The sequence below is a fragment of the Danio aesculapii genome, chromosome 24 (genome assembly GCF_903798145.1).
Source record: "Danio aesculapii chromosome 24, fDanAes4.1, whole genome shotgun sequence".
Classification (NCBI taxonomy): domain Eukaryota; kingdom Metazoa; phylum Chordata; class Actinopteri; order Cypriniformes; family Danionidae; genus Danio; species Danio aesculapii.
The window spans coordinates 6,561,406-6,582,722 of NC_079458.1; the positions used below are offsets into that span (position 1 = coordinate 6,561,406).

Below are 21,317 nucleotides of genomic sequence, written 5' to 3' on the forward strand. Positions count from 1 at the left end.
ACAACGACGGGGTTCAAGTGCGGTGAAGAACGATTCCAGAAAGTGGGTAACACAAAAACAGAAGCCAAAAAATAAAATAAACAAGTAAATAACAGGGTGAGAATGTGGTAAAATCTGAAAATATGGTAAAAATCAGGTGAGGGCTTTTCTTTATCTGGATTGCTTTTGAAAACACTGTCACTTGGGTTTAGGGAAGGAGGTGGATCAGTCGATCGGTCAGTCGACAGCAACCTCTGGTGGATTTACATGAGAATAGCAGGTGCGAATGGGACTCGCGAGAGAAATTTTAGATCTGAAAAAGCGTACACAGCAGCCTCTGGTGGTTTCGCAAAAACAAAAACTACAATTAAACGTAGCTCCTGGGACGTAATTGGTGCTCTCCAGAAATGTATATAGCGGTACGTTTTCACAATGAGCCGGGGTTGGTATTTTGGTGTAGTATTGTGTAATATTTTTGGATTTTATTTACTGTGAATGTCAATGGCTACTGGTATCTTACATTTTTCACAAAACATTCTTTTGTTTTCAATGGGGAAAAGAAAATAATAAAAGGTCTGTTATGGTCAACCTTTGGTAGAACAGAATTCAAAAGCATTTTTTAAAATAAATCATTTTTATTGTAAATGTTATTGTAGCGATTGTTATATTGCTATATATATATATATATATATATACAGTTGAAGTCAGAATTATTATCCCCCCTGTTTATTTTTTTCCCCAATTTCTGTTTAACAGAGAGATTTTTTCAACACATTTAGAAACATAATAGTTTTAATAACTCATTACTAATAACTGATTTATTTTATCTTTGTCATGATGACAGTAAATAATATTTGACTAGATATTTTTCAAGACACTTCTATACAGCTTAAAGTGACATTTAAAGGCTTAACTAGGTTAATTAGGTTAACTTGGCAGGTTAGGGTAATTAGGCAAGTTATTGTATGATGATGGTTTGTTCTGTAGACCAGGGTTTCCCAACCCTGTTCCTGGAGGCACACCAACAGTACATATTTTGGATGGCTCCCTTTTCTGACCCATTAATTTCAGGTGTTGGAGTCTCTTCTGATGTTATGATAAGTTGATTCAGGTGTGTTTGATTAGGGAGAGTTTGAAAATGTGTACTGTTGGTGTGCCTTCAGGAACAGGGTTGGGAAACACTGCTGTAGACTATCAAAAATATAGCTTAAAGGGGCTAATAATTTTGACCTTAAAATGGTTTTTAAATAATTAAGAACTTTTATTCTGGCCATACTGTGAAAATTTCCTTGCTCTGTTAAACATCATTTGGGAAATAATAAAAATGTTTAAAAAAAAAAATGCAAAGGGCTAATAACTCTGTCTTCAAATATATATATATATACACACACACACACATCCTTCTGTGGATGTCAGTGGCTACTGGTTTTCAGAATTCTTCCAAAGTAACTAATAAAGATTTGGAACAAGTAAAGGGTTCATTTCAATGATTACATTTTCATTTTTGGAACGATCTATTCTTTTAATAATTATTACAAACAGCATTTACAGTTTCTTTTTTCTATGACATGCTAATGTTTACTAACCACTGTCCTTCTGCAGAAAAAGGTGACGCTCAATGTGTTTCTCGACACATTCATGTCAGATCCTCCTCCTCAGTGTCTGGTTTGGCTTCCGCTGATGCATCGGCTGGCAAATGTTGAGAACGGTGCGTCTGTAATACATTTATTTCATTTTCAAAGCAAAAACATCAGTGCTTCTCCAGCCATTCATCACTCAATTGAGCGACAAAGGTTGTGAGACTGTTCAAAGAATGAACAATGCATGTACTAATGAATAATTAGTAAAAAAAAAGTTGAAAAAAGTTGTGTCTGTTCAGTTAGGAATAAAGTGATCCCTGATGTTCTTATCGCAGGATAAAGCCAGAAGCAGAACACTGTTGTATAAGACTGAAGGGCTTTATTCTGTGAAAACAACCGTCCTGGATGTACTTTATCCCGCTTATTACATTGCTACTTGCCACAGAATATAAAAATTAATCACAAAATATTGTTCTGAGCCGTAATAGTTTATTAATTCTTTACTTAAACGCAAAGCTAAAAAAATAAAAAGAGCTGATGGAAGCGGATACGATAGCTTTCGCATTATTCAGTCGTGCCAAACAGTTGAAAAGCTGACAGAAACTAAACCATTTGAAGGAAGCTATTTATTATTCATTCACAAGACGACGCCAAAGAGTCAAAAACAGAGAGACAAGGAGATACAAATAAATGTGGATGTATGTATATGGATGTGAACGTTTTCACTAAGGTCAAGGTCTTTTAAAGTTCCCAGATTAAATCCCAGATTTAGAGATTGGAATTTAAACCTTGGAATGTCGCGACTAACCAATCAGATGTGATAAACTGTGAGCTAAAATAAACTAACAACAAATGACTATTTTCATTAGCTAAAGTTAGCAAACACAAACAAATACTGTAATAAATGCTTAGCTCATTGTTTGTTCATGTTAGCAAATACATGAACCAACAGTAATACAATCGGTAACCCTTTAAAATAATGCTCCATTAGTTCATGTATTTACTAACACAAACAAACTATTAGGACTATGTTTAATATGGTATTTATTCATCTTTGCTAACATTACCTAATGTTATTAAGTGAAGTTTAATTGGTAAACTAATTTCGAGAGGAGCATGTGCTCATGATTGACCCAGCTGGTCCACATTAGCTAATCATGATCCTCCAATCAAAGGATCCCAAGTCACTATATATATCCTCATTTCCTCTCTACAACTATCTTCGTCTGGAAGAAACCCCCCTCCTCCCCTTCTTCCACCTTTATCAAGAATGGGTGGCACGGTGGCCTAATGACTAGCACGTTTGCCTCACAGCAAGAATACCAATGGCGTTGGGTCTTCACTGGGCCATCTGGTGTTTCTGTGCAGAGTTTGCATGTTCTCCGTGTGGGTTTCCCCCGGGTTCCCTGGTTTCCTCCCACCATGCAAATGTGCTCTATATTATAGATAAAATAAGCCTAAATCTTTTTCTAATGTCTTACTCTCAGGAAGTTCACCTTGGCCTCAGCAGCGGGGGAGTTTCAGATCGACCTGAGCTCAGTCTCCCCTCGCCCTGTGAAAGGAGGGAGCCCTGGGCTCGAGGATACCTTGAACTCAGGGCTCTCTCCCGGGACAGCACGCCAAACAAGCTATGTATAAATCGTGAGCTAAGTGTGAACTCTTGAAGTTTAATAACGTTAGTTCGTGTTAATTCACAGTGCATTATAGTTCAATATTAACTAATGCATTGTTAAAATCCAAAGTTGTGCTTGTTGTTATCATTAGTTAATGTTGAGCTGTGATTTATAAATGCTGTACAAAATTATTCTCTTTACAATAAGGTTGTATCAATGGTAACACTTTAGAATAACGGTCCATTAGTGAATGTGTTTACTAACATTAAATATGAATAATCTTGTACAGCATTTATTAATCATGGTTCAACATTAACTAGTTACAACTAGTTCAATATTACTAGTAACAACAAGCACAACTTTGGATTTTAACAATGCATTAGTTAATATTAATAAATGCTATACAAGATTATTCATACTTAGTTAATGTTGGTAAATTAACTTATGGGGTATTATTTTAAAGTTTTGTTACCTTACAACCATATTGAATAGTGTGGCAATTTTTCTGGTTTCCTCTGTAGTTTTTCATCCAGTGGAGTGTTCGTACTGCCACAGCCAGAGCATGATGGGATTTCGCTACCGATGCCAGCAGTGTGATAATTACCAGCTCTGCCAGGAGTGTTTCTGGAGAGGCCACGCGTCAGGCAGCCACAGTAACCAGCACCAGATGAAGGAGTACATGTCATGGGTAGGTGAACATCAGAGCCTCGTCATCCAGACTAATCACAGTCCACTCATTTCTTACTGAATGTCATGACACATGTTGATTCTGACTCTTGAGTGTGTCACTTTGGCAGCTTCTTTTGATTTTTTTGTTTTTTAACTGAGTTTACTTTGAGTTTATGGCAAAATTATGGACCATTTTCACGTTTCCGGGTTTCTCAGGAGCGCAAGTCATCATAGTTAGGTAAACTTAGAACGCAGTGAATGGAAGAGTACAACAAATATTTTTTTACAATATTATTTGCTCAAATAATAACAGAATTGATAGCAAATGAGACGTGCAAAATTGCAAATACTTCTGAGACAATACTTCTAGTATTTAAAGTTTAATCAAAAGTGAAGTTTCACAAACTAATTTCGAGAGGAGCACGTGATATGATTGACTGCAGCTGGCCACTCATCTACATTCACTAGTTAGCCAATCAGATTAACCTCAACTCACTATAAGTAGCCTAGCTAGAACTACTCTCTTATCTTCGTTTTCCGAAGAAACCCCCCATCCACCCCTTCTCTTTCTTTTTTCCCTTACCACGGGGAGCTCTCGAGAACCACCTGATCTCGTACTCCCCTCATATGCTCTATGGACCAGGCGGGAGCCCTGGGCTCACCTATCTCCGAGCTCAGGGTTCTCTCCCGGGACAGCATGCCAAACCTGCTAACAGTTGTCAAACAATATCTAAGTGTGAACTCTTGAATTGAAAATTCTGTCACCATCTACTCACCCTTCACTTATTTCAGAGATTCTTCCAACATAGACTCTGAAAACGTAGCCCGGTATGCATTTCTGATGAACGCGAATTATGTAGCCAGAGGTACGTATGGCTGCATTTAATCTTTAAAATAAACTCTACAATGCCGTTCCTTTTCACGCTTACCAGCTGACTGGTGTCATGAGAAATTGAGTCCCCACTGAGAATTGGGTCTGCCTATAGGACTCCGAGTGATCCTATTGTTTTACTGGAGTTGTAATAGGTACAGTTTGTATAGATTGTAGTGCCTAATTATAAAGTACAGTATATGAAATCACGTTCATAATTTATATAATGTAAAAAGCGTGACTATTTCATTTCACCATTAAAATGGCATGTGTAAGCGTTATATTGACCCTTTCGTATACTTATGTATAATTAAAGGCATGCATGGGTAATGAAATTAAGCATTTATCTTTTATACTTTTTTGTTAGCCCAGTTAGCTTATGTGCTAGCATAATCATGCCCCGGGTCCGGGTCAATCGTTGCTTTTGAAAACACATCAGGATCAGTCCATCCGTCAGTCAGTCGACAGCGGCCTCTGGTGGATTTACGCAAGAACAGCAGGAGGAAATGGCACTTGTGAGAGAAATTTGATCTCAAAAAGCATATACAGTGGCCACTGGTGATCTGGGTAATCTGTTAGGATTGTATTCAGTGAGCATATCTGTAATGTATTGAGGTCCTAGGCCATTTAGTGATTTATAGACAAGTAATAATACTTTAAAATCTATTCTGAATATAACTGGAGCCAGTGTAAAGACCTGAGGACAGGTGTGATGTGATCTGATTTTCTGGTCATGGTCAGAATCCTGGCCACAGCGTGCTGGATGAGCTGTAACTGTCTGACTGTCTTTTTGGAAAGGCCAGTGGTTAGGCCGTTAAAGTAATCCACCCTGCTGCTGATAAAAGCATGAACAAGTTTCTCTAAGTCTTCACTGGAAACAAAGCATCAAAGCTTAAGGGGGAAAAAATAATATAGGAAATAATGTGAAAAATTCCTTGCTCTGTTAAACATCATTTGGGAAATATTTAAAAAATAATAAATTCACAGGAAGCGAATAATTTAACTTAAGCTGTTTAAAAAAAAATGCATTTTATTATAAATTATTTAATAATGATTTCTATAATATGACTCTATTAAAAATATGTATGTGTTCTTGTTCTTTATTCTTCTGGTTGACTTCTGTCTTGTGTTTTTGTGTAGAAATCTCCAGCTAAGAAGCTGTCGGACGCTCTCAGTAAATCTCTGAGCTGTGCGGCGAGTCGAGAGCCTGCATATCCACAGTTCTCGGATACACCTGAGAAAACACTCAACCTTAATCACATTGTGTACGTGAACTCCAACATCCAACACAGAAAAAAATCATGTGCCATGTTACTTTACAATGAATGTAATATAAACTGTGCATTCTAAAATTTCCCTCCTTTTTTCTGCTTTTATGCTGCAAAACAGGGGCACATGGTGAGTAAAGTGAAATGCAGAGTCAGATATCATCATATATTTCATATATACATAATATCACATATATTTGTGTGTGTGTGTGTGTGTGTGTGTGTTTGCTGAAGGCCGCCCAGACCCGCGGCCACTGGAAATGAGTACATGCTTTCTCACTCCATGCCTTCCTCAGGAAACCCTTACTCCAGCAAAGCGTGAGTTTAACACTGCACAACAGTCAGTGTTTACAAGCTCATTTCAGAGCATTCAAGCCTCACCTCAGCTCATAAAGACTTTCTTTCCTTTTTAAATAGTGTTTAAAATGCTGTTTTAATTTAGAACACTTTTTAAAATGTCATTCTGTGTTCTTGTGTTGCTATACACTCACCGGCCACTTTATTAGGTACACCTGTCCAACTGCTCGTTAACGCAAATTTCTAATCAGCCAATCACATGGCAGCAACTCAATGCATTTAGGCATGTAGACATGGTCAAGATGATCTGCTGCAGTTCAAATCGAGCAACAGAATGGGGAAAAACATGACAATGAGTTCACTGTACTCAAATGGCCTCCTCAGTCACCAGATCTCAATCCAATAGAGCACCTTTGGGATGTGGTGGAACGGGAGATTGGCATCATGGATGTGCAGCCGAGAAATCTGCAGCAACTCTGTGATGCTATCATGTCAACATGGACCAAAATCTCTATGGAATATTTCCAGTTCCTTGTTGACTCTATGCCATGAAGGATTAAAACATAATAGTTTTAACAACTAATTTCTAATAACTGATTTGCAGTTTTGCTCATTTGCTATCAATGTACAGTCATTTTGTACAGTTTATTTTAGACCATTATTAACCCTTTATTAAGTTCAAATTTTAGGTATACAGTGTACAGTTTTTATATTGTTGGTCAATTTGATCAGTATTGGATTCAGTAAATCATGGAAAATCACATTATAAAACTCACAATACAGTAAATCAGAACAGTAAAAAAGAACAGTAAATCCTTAAGTCAAAATTTCTCTCTTTTTTTTAAACATTTTAAACATAATAGTTTTAATAACTGATTTATTTTATCTCTGCCATGATGACAGTACATAATATTTAACTAGATATTGTTCAAGACACTAGTATTCAGCTTAAAATGACATTTAAAGGCTAAACTAGGCCTTTATTAACTAATATTTTTGCCTGTAAACAATATACTAAAACAGCTCTTATATATAAATGTTCAGATTTCTTCATGGAGTGTTTTAAACAGTCTTGTTAAGAATTCTTGCTCGCTCATTTCTCTCATTGTGTCTTATTTTGGGTGTAAAAAGCGGTGCTCATGATGAGACAAATCAAATGAAGCGGTTTTCCCGGACCACTCCAGATCTTCTGAAAGGGAAAGGGTAAGTCAACCTGCACGAATGATCATATATGTGTCACTATTATCTGTTCAATGCATAACAAGAGTAGATGCAAATAAAAACAAGGCTTTTAGGAATTGAATTGCAGCTTTAAGATGTTGCACTGCATTTATACAGTCAATAAAATAAGCATAATCTTTTGTCCTTTGCACATTTGTAAAAGACATATCTCAAATTGGCATATTTAGTGGATCACACATCAATCTCACATGACTCAATATCATTTAAAGCAGGGGTTCTCAACCTTTTTCACTTCAAGGCCTACCTCGTTCTCTGAAAAATTTTTGAAGGCCCAAACTGATTGTCTAGAGAAAATGCTTATTTTAAAGCTTTATTTATTAGCAAAACATTTCTTTTGCCTTCTGTTATTGTTTTATTCTTCTATATCATTATATAATTATATAAATATATAAATATGTATGTATATATATATATATATATATATATATATATATATATATATATATATATATATATATATATATATATATATATATATATATACATACATACATACATACATACATACAAACAGTTGAAGTCAGAATTATAGATTTTTTTCTTTTTTAAATATTTCCCAAATGATGTTTAACAGAGTAAGGAAATTTTCACAGTATGTCTGATTTCGTATTTGTATGTCTGAAGTCGTATTTGTTTTATTTAGGCTAGAATAAAAGCAGTTCTTAATTATTTAAAACCATTTTAAGGTCAATATTATTAGCCCCTTTAAGCTATATTTTTTTTTCGATAGTCTACAGAACAAACCATCGTTATAAAATAACTTGCCTAATTACCCTAACCTGCCTAGTTAACCTAATTAACCTAGTTAAGCCTTTAAATGTCACTTTAAGCTGTATAGAAGTGTCTTGAAAAATATCTAGTCAAATATTATTTACTGTCATCATGGCAAAGACAAAAAATAAATCAGTTATTAGAAATGAGTTATTAAAACTATTATGTTTAGAAATGTGTTGAAAAAAATCTTCCCTCCGTTAAACAGAAATTGGGAAAAAAAATAAACGGGGGGTCTAATAATTCTGACTTTAACTGTATATAAAATTAAAAATATAATAATATATATTTTATTTATTTTTTTTATTTATTTATTTTAATGCACATACAGGTTCAAAGCTCCTGAATTATTTATTTCAGTTATTCTTTACAACTGCAGAGTATTTGGGCCTTTTCTTCAATAAATGAACCTGACAGGACAACAGGAGATGGCAAAAAAAAAAACACTACTGATATTCATATCCATAAATGTAAAACACCGTAAAAACACACTAAATCTGTTGAAACATCGTTCTGAAAGCGGTTGGGGACGGTAGGGTTTGTAGACATTATTGGAATTCGCTGACAGGAACAGTGAACAGGTGTTCACTGAAACACCACCAAGTCTCGCTGGATCCTACTGTACGGGCGCGCGTCCGTTATAAAACACTCGCAAGATGGTAATTTGGACAACTATGTGGATCTTAAAGTGTTCACACAAAGAGACACGCATAGTTTGTGAATCAACGGACTTGTGCGACTCTGATACAGTATGAGTCGCAGACGTGAGGCACGCACGAGCTGGTTATTATAAGTCTAATCATCGTTACCTTTACATTTGCATGACGGTTTGATTTATGCAACTGAGGACGTAGTCCTAGTTGACGCGCATCGGTTGGAAATTTAAGCCACAGTCTGCATTTAACAGTGAGTCTGAATTAGCTTATTCAATCACGTGAAATCCCATCAGTTCGATCATTTTTTAATATGACATATTTAATAATGAAATCAACTAATTATAATATAATATTTAAGTTAATTTTAAGCTATCTCGCGGTCCACCTGCAGGATCGCTCGCGGCCCACCGGTTGAGAATCCCTGATTTAAAGGTGACCTATTATGCAAAAACCACTTTTATAAGGGTTGTGCAGTAGCAGTGTGTGAATAGCACCAGTCTCTAATGGTAAAAATTAATCAATTCTATTTTGTACAATCACACAAAAAATAGTCTGCAGAAACACTTTGATTGACATTCTCCCTTTGTACATGTCATCAGAGAGGGAAAATCCCGGCCATTAGTGACAATCTCTTCCTCATTAGCATAAATTAGCAGCCCTGAGGAAGATGCAGCCATTAGAGTTTTCACCTGAAAGTAAATAACATTAGTCCTGTTTTGAATCTCCCACTATGCTGATGCACAGGCATTTGTAGCTCCTCCCTCTTTTGAAAAGATCACAAGGTCATTTAAATTTAAAGCGAATATTTGTGGGGTATTTTGAGCTGAATTTTCACATACAGGGAGATTATTATTTTAGATCTTGTAATAAAGGGGATATTAGGTCCCCTTTAAATCAAATTAAATGTTATAACTAAAGTGTTTTTGCATTTCATATTAAAATGCATTCTGTGTTATTGTTGTTAAGGGGATAGTTCACCCAAAAATGTCAAATTTACTCACCATTTACTCACCCCTGACTTGTTCGAACATAAGCTGGTTGGAAATGTAGGAAAACAGGTAACCATCAACTCTCAAAGTATTTTCTTTTTCTACTATTGAAGTCAATGGCGACATATTTCCAAAATTCTTCATAATATCTTCTTCTCAAAGAAAATCTGTTTTTATTTTGGAGTGAATTATCCCCTTAATGCATTAAAATAATGCAATACAATGTTCTTAAACAAATAAGGATCCATCTTCACTTGAACTTCAGCTTTTTCTTCCTGAAGTCTTTGTTTCTGATACATGGTTTCAGGGTTCAGTACAGCCTCGATATTGCTGATAGGCTCGCAGATGAGCACATACTTATCGGACTTTATGTGAATCTTCTGCAAAAGGAGCAATTATGGTCAGTGTGAGCTGTCTGCCTGATGGTTGCTGTGTCAGTTTTCTTCCTAATCTCTTTTTTAGAGTTCAAAAGTCACCATGTCAATCTGGTAAAGCCCAGAAAACAATATAACAATTACAATGTAATAAAAATTACAATGCAATTACAAATACAATACAATTCTGCCCTTACAGAAAAGAAGTATACCTCAAGGTCATTTTAACTAGTATATTTCTAGTGTTATACTGCAAACAAACTCCTAATTTGCTGCTTATTAATAGTTCATAACAGTGTTCCCATGCTTTTTGAAAGTACTTGAATTTCAGACATGAATTCAAGGGCTGCAAAGTACTTAACAAACACAGGTCCTTGAAATTGTGCTTGACTTTATAGTTTATGGTGTTATTTCAACAATTGTACTGTGCTGCTATCAAAAACTGAATGACAAAAGAATAAATTCCCCATTTAAAAGTCCTATATAAGAACTATGACAAATTATGCACATTTGATCAGTATTTCAGAAACCACATTTGAATATTAAGTGTTGAAATAAACTAATTGTATTAAAGATCCTGTTTAAAATGGTCTACATGTTTGAAAATGACACATTTAAAACATCATCATTACTATGACATTTTAATGTAAATAGTAAGTGTAAGTGAAATGTTCAGTACAGGAAGGACTTTCATGGCCTTATAAATATGCTGGGGGTGTGAATTAAGGTGCTCGATTAAAATTTACTACCGATTTAAAAAGTTCTTAAATTTGGGGTCGATGAAAGAGTGGGAACACTGTTATATTATATACTTTATATAAGCACTAATAAACAGCTAAAATATAAATAAATGGCAAGTAATAATCCACTAGTTAATAGTGAGAATTTAGTTTGTACCAAAATAGTGAAAAGTTACTAAAATAGTTAAAAAAAAAAAGCTATTTCACTTGAGAAAGTTTGCTTTTGAAGTCGTGTAAACTTAATTTTGTAGCTTGTTTGTAATAAGCTAAAGTTATTACTGAGCATTCATTCATTCATTTTCTTTTTGGCTGAGTCCCTTTATTGATCAGGGGTCGCCACAGGGAAATGAACCACCAACTTATCCAGCGAATGCCCTTTCAACCGCAACCCAACACTGGGAAACACCCATACACTCTTGCGTTCACACACATACGGTACGGCCAATTTAGCTTACCCAATCGACCTATACTGCATGTCTTTGGACTGTGGGGGAAGCCACGCCAACACAGGAAGAACATGCAAACTCCACACAGAAATGCCAACTGACCCAGCCGGGGCTCAAACCAGCAACCTTCTAGCTGTGAGGCGATTGTGCTACCCACTGCGCCACCATGATGTCATTACCGAGCATAGTCTTACTAAATATAATAAATAGTACATTTACGGTTTATGGCTTGTGGGTTTTGAAGACAGTCGTAAAAAAATTGTAGATGCTTGTTATACAAATAAAATACACTTTTACACGCTTATATTTATAGTATACCACAGTAGGTTTACTTTAAGTTTATACAATTTAAAAATACTTAAAAATACTCTCGATACACTAAAAGTTATGATTCACTATAATTTATTTGCAATTAAAATAAACGTCATTCTAAAATAGCACAATTCAAGTTAGCTAACACATTTGAGGTATACTGACAATTAGTTTGGGTGAAAGTATACACTCACCGGCCACTTTATTAGGTACACCTTAGTAGTATCGGGTTGGACCCCCTTTTCAGTAGTAAACCCTAGAGATGGTTGTGTGTGAAAATCCCAGTAGATCAGCAGTTTCTGTAATACTCAGACCACCCCATCTGGCAACAACCATGCCACGTTCAAAGTCACTTAAATCACCTTTTTTCCCCGTTCTGATGCTTGGTTTGAACCATGTCTACATGCCTAAATGCATTGAGTTGCTGCCATGTGATTGGCTGATTAGATATTTGCACCTAATAGGTGTACCTAATAAAGTGGCCGTTGAGTATATTTATCATATTTGTGAGTTTTTTTTCAGTAGGGTATAGGCCTTAGTTACATTTTGATATTTAAGCAGCTTTTATAAAATGAAACCCCCAAAATACGATAAAATCACATCAAGAAGATCATCTTTGACTTTTTTTTAAAGATATGCCACTGCAAGTTATGTTCAGCAAGATGATCGAGCTAAATTACACTTGAATATACTTACTTTTTGCAAGGGGATCCATATTTGATACACCGGATGTGGGATGGTGACGTTATGTTTGCTGCTTGCTAACTGGCTAGGCTTTGGTTATGTGTATTTACTGTGTGTCGATCACTTCACATTTCACTGCCGTAGAGCTCAATAGTCCAGAAGTGAAAATCACATGCATTTTCCCCATACAGACTTACTAATGTAATATAGTGTAAGTATGTGCTACTGAATCAAATGTTCTTGTTGTGTTAATTGCTGAAGTTTATAATATATTGTTAATAAATGGCCGGCAATGTGGCTCAGTGGTCAGCACTGTCGCCTCATAGCAAGAAGGTTACAGGTTTGAGTCCTGGCTGGGCATTTCTGTGTGGAGTTTGCACGTTCTTCCCACATTGGCTTGGGTCTCCTCCTGGTGATCCAGTTTCCCCCTGCAGTCCAAAGACATTCACTATAGGTGAATTAGGTATAGTGTATAAGTGTGTGTGAATGTGAGAGTGTATGGGTGTTTCCTAGTACTGGGTTGCAGCTGGAAGGGCATTCATTGTGTAAAACATATGCCAGAATAGTTGGCGACTCATTCCGCTGTGCCCGCAACCCAGTACTGGGAAACACCTATATGCTCTCACGTTCACACACATCCGATTCACCTATAGCGCATGTCTTTGGACTGTGGGGGAAACAAGAGCACCCTGAGGAAACCTCACGCCAATACTGGGAGAACATGTAAACTCCACACACAAATGTCAACTGATTCAGCCGGTACTCGGACCAGTGAGCTTATTGCTGTGAGGCGACAGTGCTAACCACTGAGCCACTGAGCCACCCTTAAAGAAACCATTTAGTCCATGCATCAAAAGCGGTGAAGGAGCGGTGGACATTTCAGGCATAGTGCTTTCTTTGGGTACTTGTAGGCAGGAGTGCCACTAGCAGTTTTGGGCCCTATGAAAAAAGCAATTAGTGAAAACCCCTTAACTGAAAAGGGACGAGGGAGTGAAAGTGAAGTGGATGTGGATGGTGGACGAAAGTGAAGACTTGCGCCTTCTTGCGGGAATCAATTAAGAAAAAGCTTTGTCCATTCACCTCGAGATTGCAGGAGCAGTGGCTTAGTCCTTTCTCTTGGAGATTTTAGTAATTGTTGAAAGTAATTTAATCCATTTGCCCAGCGGCTATAAGAGCTGTAGAAATAGCTGGGGACTGATGTTGCTCCAAGTACAGGAAACTCTTGATTGAGTGCTGATTCAGCAGCCACTATATCACATATTGTTCAAATTTCAGGCTTGGGCCTTGCTTTCTCTCGATACTTGCAGGAATTGTAAAAGAAACCATTCAGTCCATTTATCAAAAGATTGAAGGAGCGGTGGACATTTCAGGCTCACTGCTATCTCTTGTAGAAATGATTTAAGAAAGAAAGAATCTAGTCCCTTTATCAAGAGATTGCTGGAGCGGTGGCTCAGTCCTTTCTCTTTGAGACTGTAGGACTGGCTGAACATAATCCATTTGCCAGGTACTCGGTTAGAAGGTAAAACCAGACACTACATTTGTTTACCCTCCATTTAAAAAATATGGAATGATCTGAAGTACTTTGTTGAAGGAACAAGTTTGAAAAAAGTAGACCTGTAAACCAGAAGTAGACCAGAAAAAGGCGACATGGGGCAAAACCTCTAAGTGTTTCCATTGATCAGATGTTGGAGCATCTAAAAGGCTGGAGCTGAGGCTACGTTTACACGACAACAGTGCAGCCAAAAATGGAAACGTTTTTGGCTGAAAACATTGTTGGATAAATGGCCCCTGAGTTAGTGCCTTGATGATGTGTGTAAGAAGTACAGCATAAAGCACTCAGGGATTGGACTGTGTGCCCTGCCGGACGTTAAAAGGGTTTATTGAAAGACATCGCTTTTGGACAGACGACAAATTCTTTTTCCTTCTGCTTTTTCCCTGGTTTACCACAGTGGAATGAACCGCCACTTACTTGACAGATTCATGTATTTGTAATTTCAGGTGGTTTGTGTATGCATTTATTGTTTGGTAAAATAATTAGCACCTTTAGTAATTTTTTAACTAATTAACTAACTAGTCTTGTTCCAATAGGTGGATTTAGAGGTTTTTGCAAAAAAAGCACAAGTGGATTTAGCTGGTTTTGGCGCAAAAGAAAATGTACCTTCTTAAAAACCGAAGAATTGTCTAAAGTGACGTTTTAGAAAAAAAAAAGGGTTTTATTTACTAGATAATCACCTTTTCATTACATATAAAATGAAACTTCTGCACCTAATCAGAAGAGCCTGATAGAAAATGCTCATTTACTGTACAAGAAAAGAGGTCTGATGGATTTAGAGGGTTTTGCATCTGAACTCTTTATGAGAATCATATTATCAGTCATATAATTTGTTACAGTGCTTGTTGTCTGATTAACAGTTTCCAGCAGAGCAGTAAAAACCAGGATGACGAGCACTGCCTCATTGCCAGATACGCCTCCCGATTGGCTGCAGATGAAGTTGCTGCGGTAAGACTCACTCACTTAATGCTCACATGGATATTAATGACATAACAGTTGCCTAGATGGGTTTTTACATAAATAACTGGTATTTAAATGACGCTTTTTGCTTTAAAGAGCTTTCTGAGTACTTAATTAACCCCATAATGCATTCAATACTATTTTTGCATTCCTGGTCTTTTTGGACAGAACAAATCATCAAAAAAATTTAACATTTTTAATAAAAGCCATATTGTATGTGGTCAGCAGCTTATTATTAGAAAGTGAATGCAAAAATATGCAAATGCACCTGTTTTTTTATACTGTATCATTACTTTTTTGACCCTTTTTTAATAATTGAAAAAGTGAGATATTTGTTGAAAGTTTAAATTTCACATTTATTATTGATTAGAGTTTTAAAAATAAACTATTCATAGGTACATAGAATTATCAGTATTAACCCATATGGACTGAATTGAATTCAATTTAGAATTTATGATTACTGCAAAACAATCCATACTTATATCATTCAGAACAACTGTGTATTGAATTTATTTTTCATATTCATTTAACTTCATAGATAGTTTTTCAAATATATTTTTGACCCCTGAAGTAATATATATACACACACACACACACACACACACACACACACACATATATTTATATATATATATATATACATATATATATATATATATATATATATATACCAGTATAAGGTTTAGGGTCAGTAAGATTTTTAAATGTTTTTTGTGTCCGGCTATAGACAGTCTGCAACATAATCATGAGTCCATGCTGTCAATCAAATAATTCCAAAAATGAGAAGATTTATTAAATTAATTTAAACAAGCATCAAATGCAAAATAAATAATCTTTTAAACAAACAGAAAATCTGGTGCTGGAGGAGATCGATCAGGCAGCCCAAGTCAAGTCCAAAATACAAGCTTCTTTCGAACAAAAACGGAATCCTTTTATCATGCACTCATCAACGGCAGTGCGACACACCTGTAATGAACTCCCAACCTGCGCACATAAAGGAACAAGTGACCTCAAGACATCAGTGCCATCTAGTGGACAGTCCAGCACCAGCAAACATACCCATAACAGAATATTTATATTATTTTTTAATGGTAATAGTAATAAAAGCAATAATGACTGGAGTAATAATTTCATTTGAAACACATACAATCAGAAAGCAGTTATTTAAAATTGTAATAAATATTTAAAAAAAATATATGAATAAAAAACTGACCCCAAACTTTTGACCGCTAGTGTGTGTGTTTGTGTGTGTGTGTTTGTGTGTGTGTGTGTGTGTGTGTGTGTGTGTGTGTGTGTGTGTGTGTGTGTGTGTGTGTGTGTGTGTGTGTGTGTGTGTGTGTGTGTGTGTGTGTGTTGTGTGTGTGTGTGTATATATATTTAGCTATCTTGCTTAAATGATTTTTAAAAATCTATATTCATGTACTGTAAAACCCAACAGCCAACTTTATCAAAGTAATGAGTGTAGTTAACTCAAAATTGACTGAAAGTTAATTCTACTCATTTGAAATGAGTTTTGAAATCAGTGTTGAAGGTAATTAATTAAGTACCTCATTACTTAAACTTAAATGGAGTAAGTTGACAGTACTCCTATAGATTAGTTTTTTAACTCAAATAGTTTGTAGCAATCGGTGTCCTCAAATGATTTGAGTTGCCTTAACTTATTGAGTTTTACAGTACTCAGTTGGTTTGAGTTCTCTTCATTTATTGGGTTTTACTGTGCTCAAATTGCTTCATTTACTCAAATGGATTGAGTTCACGGTACTCATTAGGATTAATTTTTGAACTTAAATGGTTTGTTGCAATCAGTTTCCTCAAATGGTTTGAGTTAACTTAACTTTTTGGGTTTCACAGTGTCTATCAATGGTTGGATAAAAATATTGTCCACATTTTATAAACAAACAAATAAACAAATATATAAATAAATCAGTATTTTGAGTCATTTAAGTATTTGCAGTGGTTCATTCTCATAGTAAAAACTGTATTTATTTTATTTTTGGTAAACAATCATTATTTTGTTATAAAATAATCAGACATTAATATGTGTAATAAATAGTGCTGTCAAATGATTAATTTGCAATTAATCACATCCAAGATAAAAGTTTGTATTAACATAAAATATACACATGTACTGTTTTTATTTATCTAAACATATACACACATCCTGAACATAAAATACAGAAATATACAAAAGAAATAGATTTACATATATATTTACAGTTACAATCAGAATTATTAAACCCCCTGAATTATTAGCCCCCTGTTTATTTTATTTTCCCCCCAATTTCTGTTTAACGGAGAGCAGATTTCTTCAACACATTTCTAAACATAATAGTTTTAATAACTCATTTCTAATAACTGATTTATTTTATCATTGCCATGATGACAGTAAATAATATTTGACTAGATATTTTTCAAGACACTTCTATACAGCTTAAAGTGACATTTAAAGGCTTAACTAGGTTAATTAGGTTAACTAGGCAGGTTAGAGAAATTAGGCAAGTTATTGTATATGATGGTTTGTTCTGTAGACTATCGAAAAAATATATAGCTTAAATGGGCTAATAATCATGACCTTAAAATGGTTTTTAAAACATTAAAAACTGCTTTTATTCTAGCCAAAATAAAAAAAAATAAGAAGAAAAAATATTATCAGACATACTGTGAAGATTTCCTCGCTCTGTTAAACATCATTTGGGGAATATTTAAAAATGAAAAAAAATTAAAGGGGGGAATAATAATTCTGACTTCAACTGTATATATGATTTGTATTATAGATAAATATTTATAAATGTTGTACAATATAGTCATACATAGATTTACATACACGAAAATATACAATTCATCGCAATTAACCGTTTGACAGCACAAGTAAACAAATAATCCAGTGAATAAGTAAATGAGCTGTTTCTCTGTGATCTGAAAACTGATCAGCAGAAGGGCAGAGTGCCGACAGACATCTCTCTCTGCCTGGACTCCAATAAACAGCAGCGACAACTCATTGCTGAGCTGGAAAACAAAAACAAGTGAGTTCGAGTCTGTTTACTTTGCTGTTGCACACTGATTTGATGCAGAATTCATATTTAAATGAACAAAAAACTAACACTGTTTATTATTAGGGAGATTTTGCAAGAGATTCAGCGCTTGAGACAGCAACACGAGGAAGCCTCTGAGCCTCCATTAGACAAAAACCAACAAAATCCAATGTTACTGGCTGAACTGAGATTGCTCAGGTAAACACACACACACACACACACGTTTGTTTTTTGTGAATTGTGAGGACATTACATGAGTTTCCATTGTTATTTTTCTGTTCAAACTGTATTTCGTATTATAATTAATTTTGCAATAATTTTGTATTAACCCCCTAATCCCAAACCTCAAAGGAAACTGTGTAAAGCTTTACTTTCCGAAAAAAACTCATTCTGTGTGATTTATAAGCTTTTGAGAAATGAGAACATCAGCAATGTCCTCATATTTCACCACCTTCTTGTAATACCTGTGTCATACCTATGTCATTATACAGATTTGTGTCTTGATATAGGCATAATGTACTTTATACTGTAATAAATGCTTAATATATGGGCCTTATCCTACTTCTACCTCTAAACCAAACCCTCACAGGAAGCCCGAGGCAAGATTTTATTGTAAAAAGACTTCATTAATGTAATTTTAAACAGTTTTAAAGTGGAACTATAATGCAAAAATCACTTTTATAAGGGGTTTAAACACAGTTGTGCAATAGCAGTGTGTGAATATAACCAGCCTCTAATGGTAAAAATTAATTAATTCAAGTTTTTATAATCACAGTTGATATAAACAGTCTGCAGAAACACTTTGATTGACATTCTCCCTTCGTACGTGTCATCAGAGGGGGAAAGCCCCGCCCATTAGTGACCATCTCTCCCTCATTAGCATAGGTCGTTAGTCTTGTTTTTGAATCTATGCTGACACACAGGCATTTATAGCTCCACCCTCTTTTGAAAAGAGCACGATCTCATTTGAATTTAAAGCGACAGTCACCAAAATGGCACCTTTTGAATGAAAACCTAAAAAGGGTCAGTTTCAAAGAGTTATAACATAGTATTTGTGTGGTATTTTGAGCTGAAACTTCACATACACACTTGAGGGACATCAGAGACTTATTTTACATCTTTAAAGAAGAGGCATAATAGGTTTCCATCAAATTACGAGGACACATGGCATGCCCTTATAAACCACATCAACATTGTATACCTAGGTCATACCCATGTCATTATATAAATGTGTCCGTGCATAAATCACACAAACTAGTTCACACACACACACACAGTTGTGAATTAGACATGAAACCCGATGGCTTGTGGTGAACAACAGATGCTGATGGTTTAGAGATTAGGCATTGAAAGTAAGCAACCTGATCACGGCTCTTCTCTTCAATGAGTGAAAGCACTTTAAAAGCCATTGGCAACACTGAAACTCCTTCCTCTCAGTGAACTTCCTTTAGTCTGCTTGTTTGAATGGTCAGCAGAGCCACGCATACATATTTAAATAAGCTCTAGGTTAACAATTTGACCATTTACAGTTGAAGGCAACATTGTTAGCCCTCCTGGGAAATTGTAATTACTTTTTAAAATATTTTCAAACATTTTAATAGCTAATTTCTGATAACTCATTTCCTTTTTCTCCTTGCCATAATGACAGTAATATTTTGCAAGATGCTAGTATTCAGATTAAAGTTACATTAAAAGGCTTGACTAGGCTAATTAGGTTAACTTAGGCAAGATTAATATAAGACAACAGTAGCAAAAAGCATCGGTACGACATCGGTAGCAAATCAAATTAAAACATATAGGGCCCTATCATACACCCGGCGCAATAAGGCGCAAGATGTGTTTGCCGCGACGTGTTGCTGTTTCCAGACCAGCTCAACAGTAAGTTTCCTGCTTTGCGTCATGTTGTTTAAATAGCAAATCCATTTGCGCCACTTTGTGGACTCATGGGTGTGTGGGTCGTGAATGGAGGTGTGTTAAGGAGCATTGTTGGTGCGCTGCTATTTTGAGGAACTAATATAGACTGTGCAATAGACCAGCTGAAAGGAGGTCTACAGTCCAGTGCAGAGCGCTTTAGTTGTGTGCTTAAATGCTTACACATTGCTTAAAACATACAGGATATACAGCAATACACAAATATCTTTACATATGAAAAAGAATTAAAGGATTAAATATTACAAAAAATATTTTTTCTACATAAATATAAAAACCACTGCTTACATGCCTTCATCTCGGGGGGGCTTTTTCAGTTTATTCATGAGAATTTGCATTTGCATAATGTTAGTAGTAATATTATTTATTATATGCATATTTATAATTGTTTTATTAAAACAAGCTTAGATTTGTCCACCTGTCAGGTTTTAGACCATATGGGGCACAGCATGTGTGTTTGAATATGACTCCGTTTTTTCATCACACTTCGTTATTATTGTTTATTTATTCGTTTGCTGGAAATTAGAACTAAATTTAGAAATAGTTTTGAAACAAATCTTTGCGCTTAACAAGCGAAATTAAATATGTAGGGTAGTGGATGTCTTCAGCGGAGTGCATACAACATCGTTTCCTTATCCACGAAAAGAGAAAGAGAAAGTAAAGAGGCCGATTGGAGGAGGCTCGTTCTCTATCCTCGCCCTGCAGATCATCTGTTTGACTGTTTTCTCACTAGTGAAACGTGTAGTTTTTTTTTCACTTACAAAGTCCGCCATGTAAATAGCAAATGCACCTTGGCACGACGCAAATGACTTTTAAAGGGAGTGGGACTCATTAGGAGAATAAGCACAACCCTGATTATGCGCCACAGCGCAAACCGTATTTTTCCATCCTTAAAATAGCAAAAGTGGATTCGTAGACGCCCATAATACTTTTGGGTCATGCGTTTCAGACTATGCGCCTACATCGTTTAAAAAAAGCCCATACAGTTGAAGTCAAAATTTTTCCTGTGATTCTCCTGTGATATATATTTTTTCTTTTTAAAATATTTCCCAAAAGATGTTTAACAGAGGAAGGAATTTCTCACAGTATTTCCTATAATATTTTTTCTTCTTGAGAAAGTCTTATTTGTTTTATTTCAGCTAGAATAAAAGCAGTTTTTATTTTTTTTTTAATCATTTTAAGGTCAATATTATTAGCCCCCTTAAGCAATATTTGTTTTCGATTGTCTACAGAACAAACCTGTCACGATCACCAGCGATCGTAACATCCTAGATCGCTGGATCTCACACACATTCACTTGGACTACAAATTCCGCCATTCATGGACTACATTTTCATGGCTAATAATTTCATG

General features: G+C 35.5%; 1 protein-coding gene across 2 annotated transcripts in view; it reads left to right on the forward strand.

Moving 5' to 3' along the window:
- The window catches only part of dtna (dystrobrevin, alpha), a 59,852-nt gene that overhangs the window by 24,391 nt on the left and 14,144 nt on the right, over positions 1–21,317 (forward strand). The window contains exons 7-16 of one of the 2 annotated variants that reach the window (XM_056450354.1): positions 1,582–1,687; positions 3,694–3,860; positions 5,853–5,977; positions 6,102–6,110; positions 6,215–6,298; positions 7,409–7,480; positions 10,243–10,335; positions 14,904–14,991; positions 17,935–18,026; positions 18,120–18,233. In XM_056450354.1, coding sequence (XP_056306329.1) covers positions 1,582–1,687; positions 3,694–3,860; positions 5,853–5,977; positions 6,102–6,110; positions 6,215–6,298; positions 7,409–7,480; positions 10,243–10,335; positions 14,904–14,991; positions 17,935–18,026; positions 18,120–18,233 — 950 coding nt within the window. The other variant, XM_056450353.1, reaches the window with a different exon arrangement.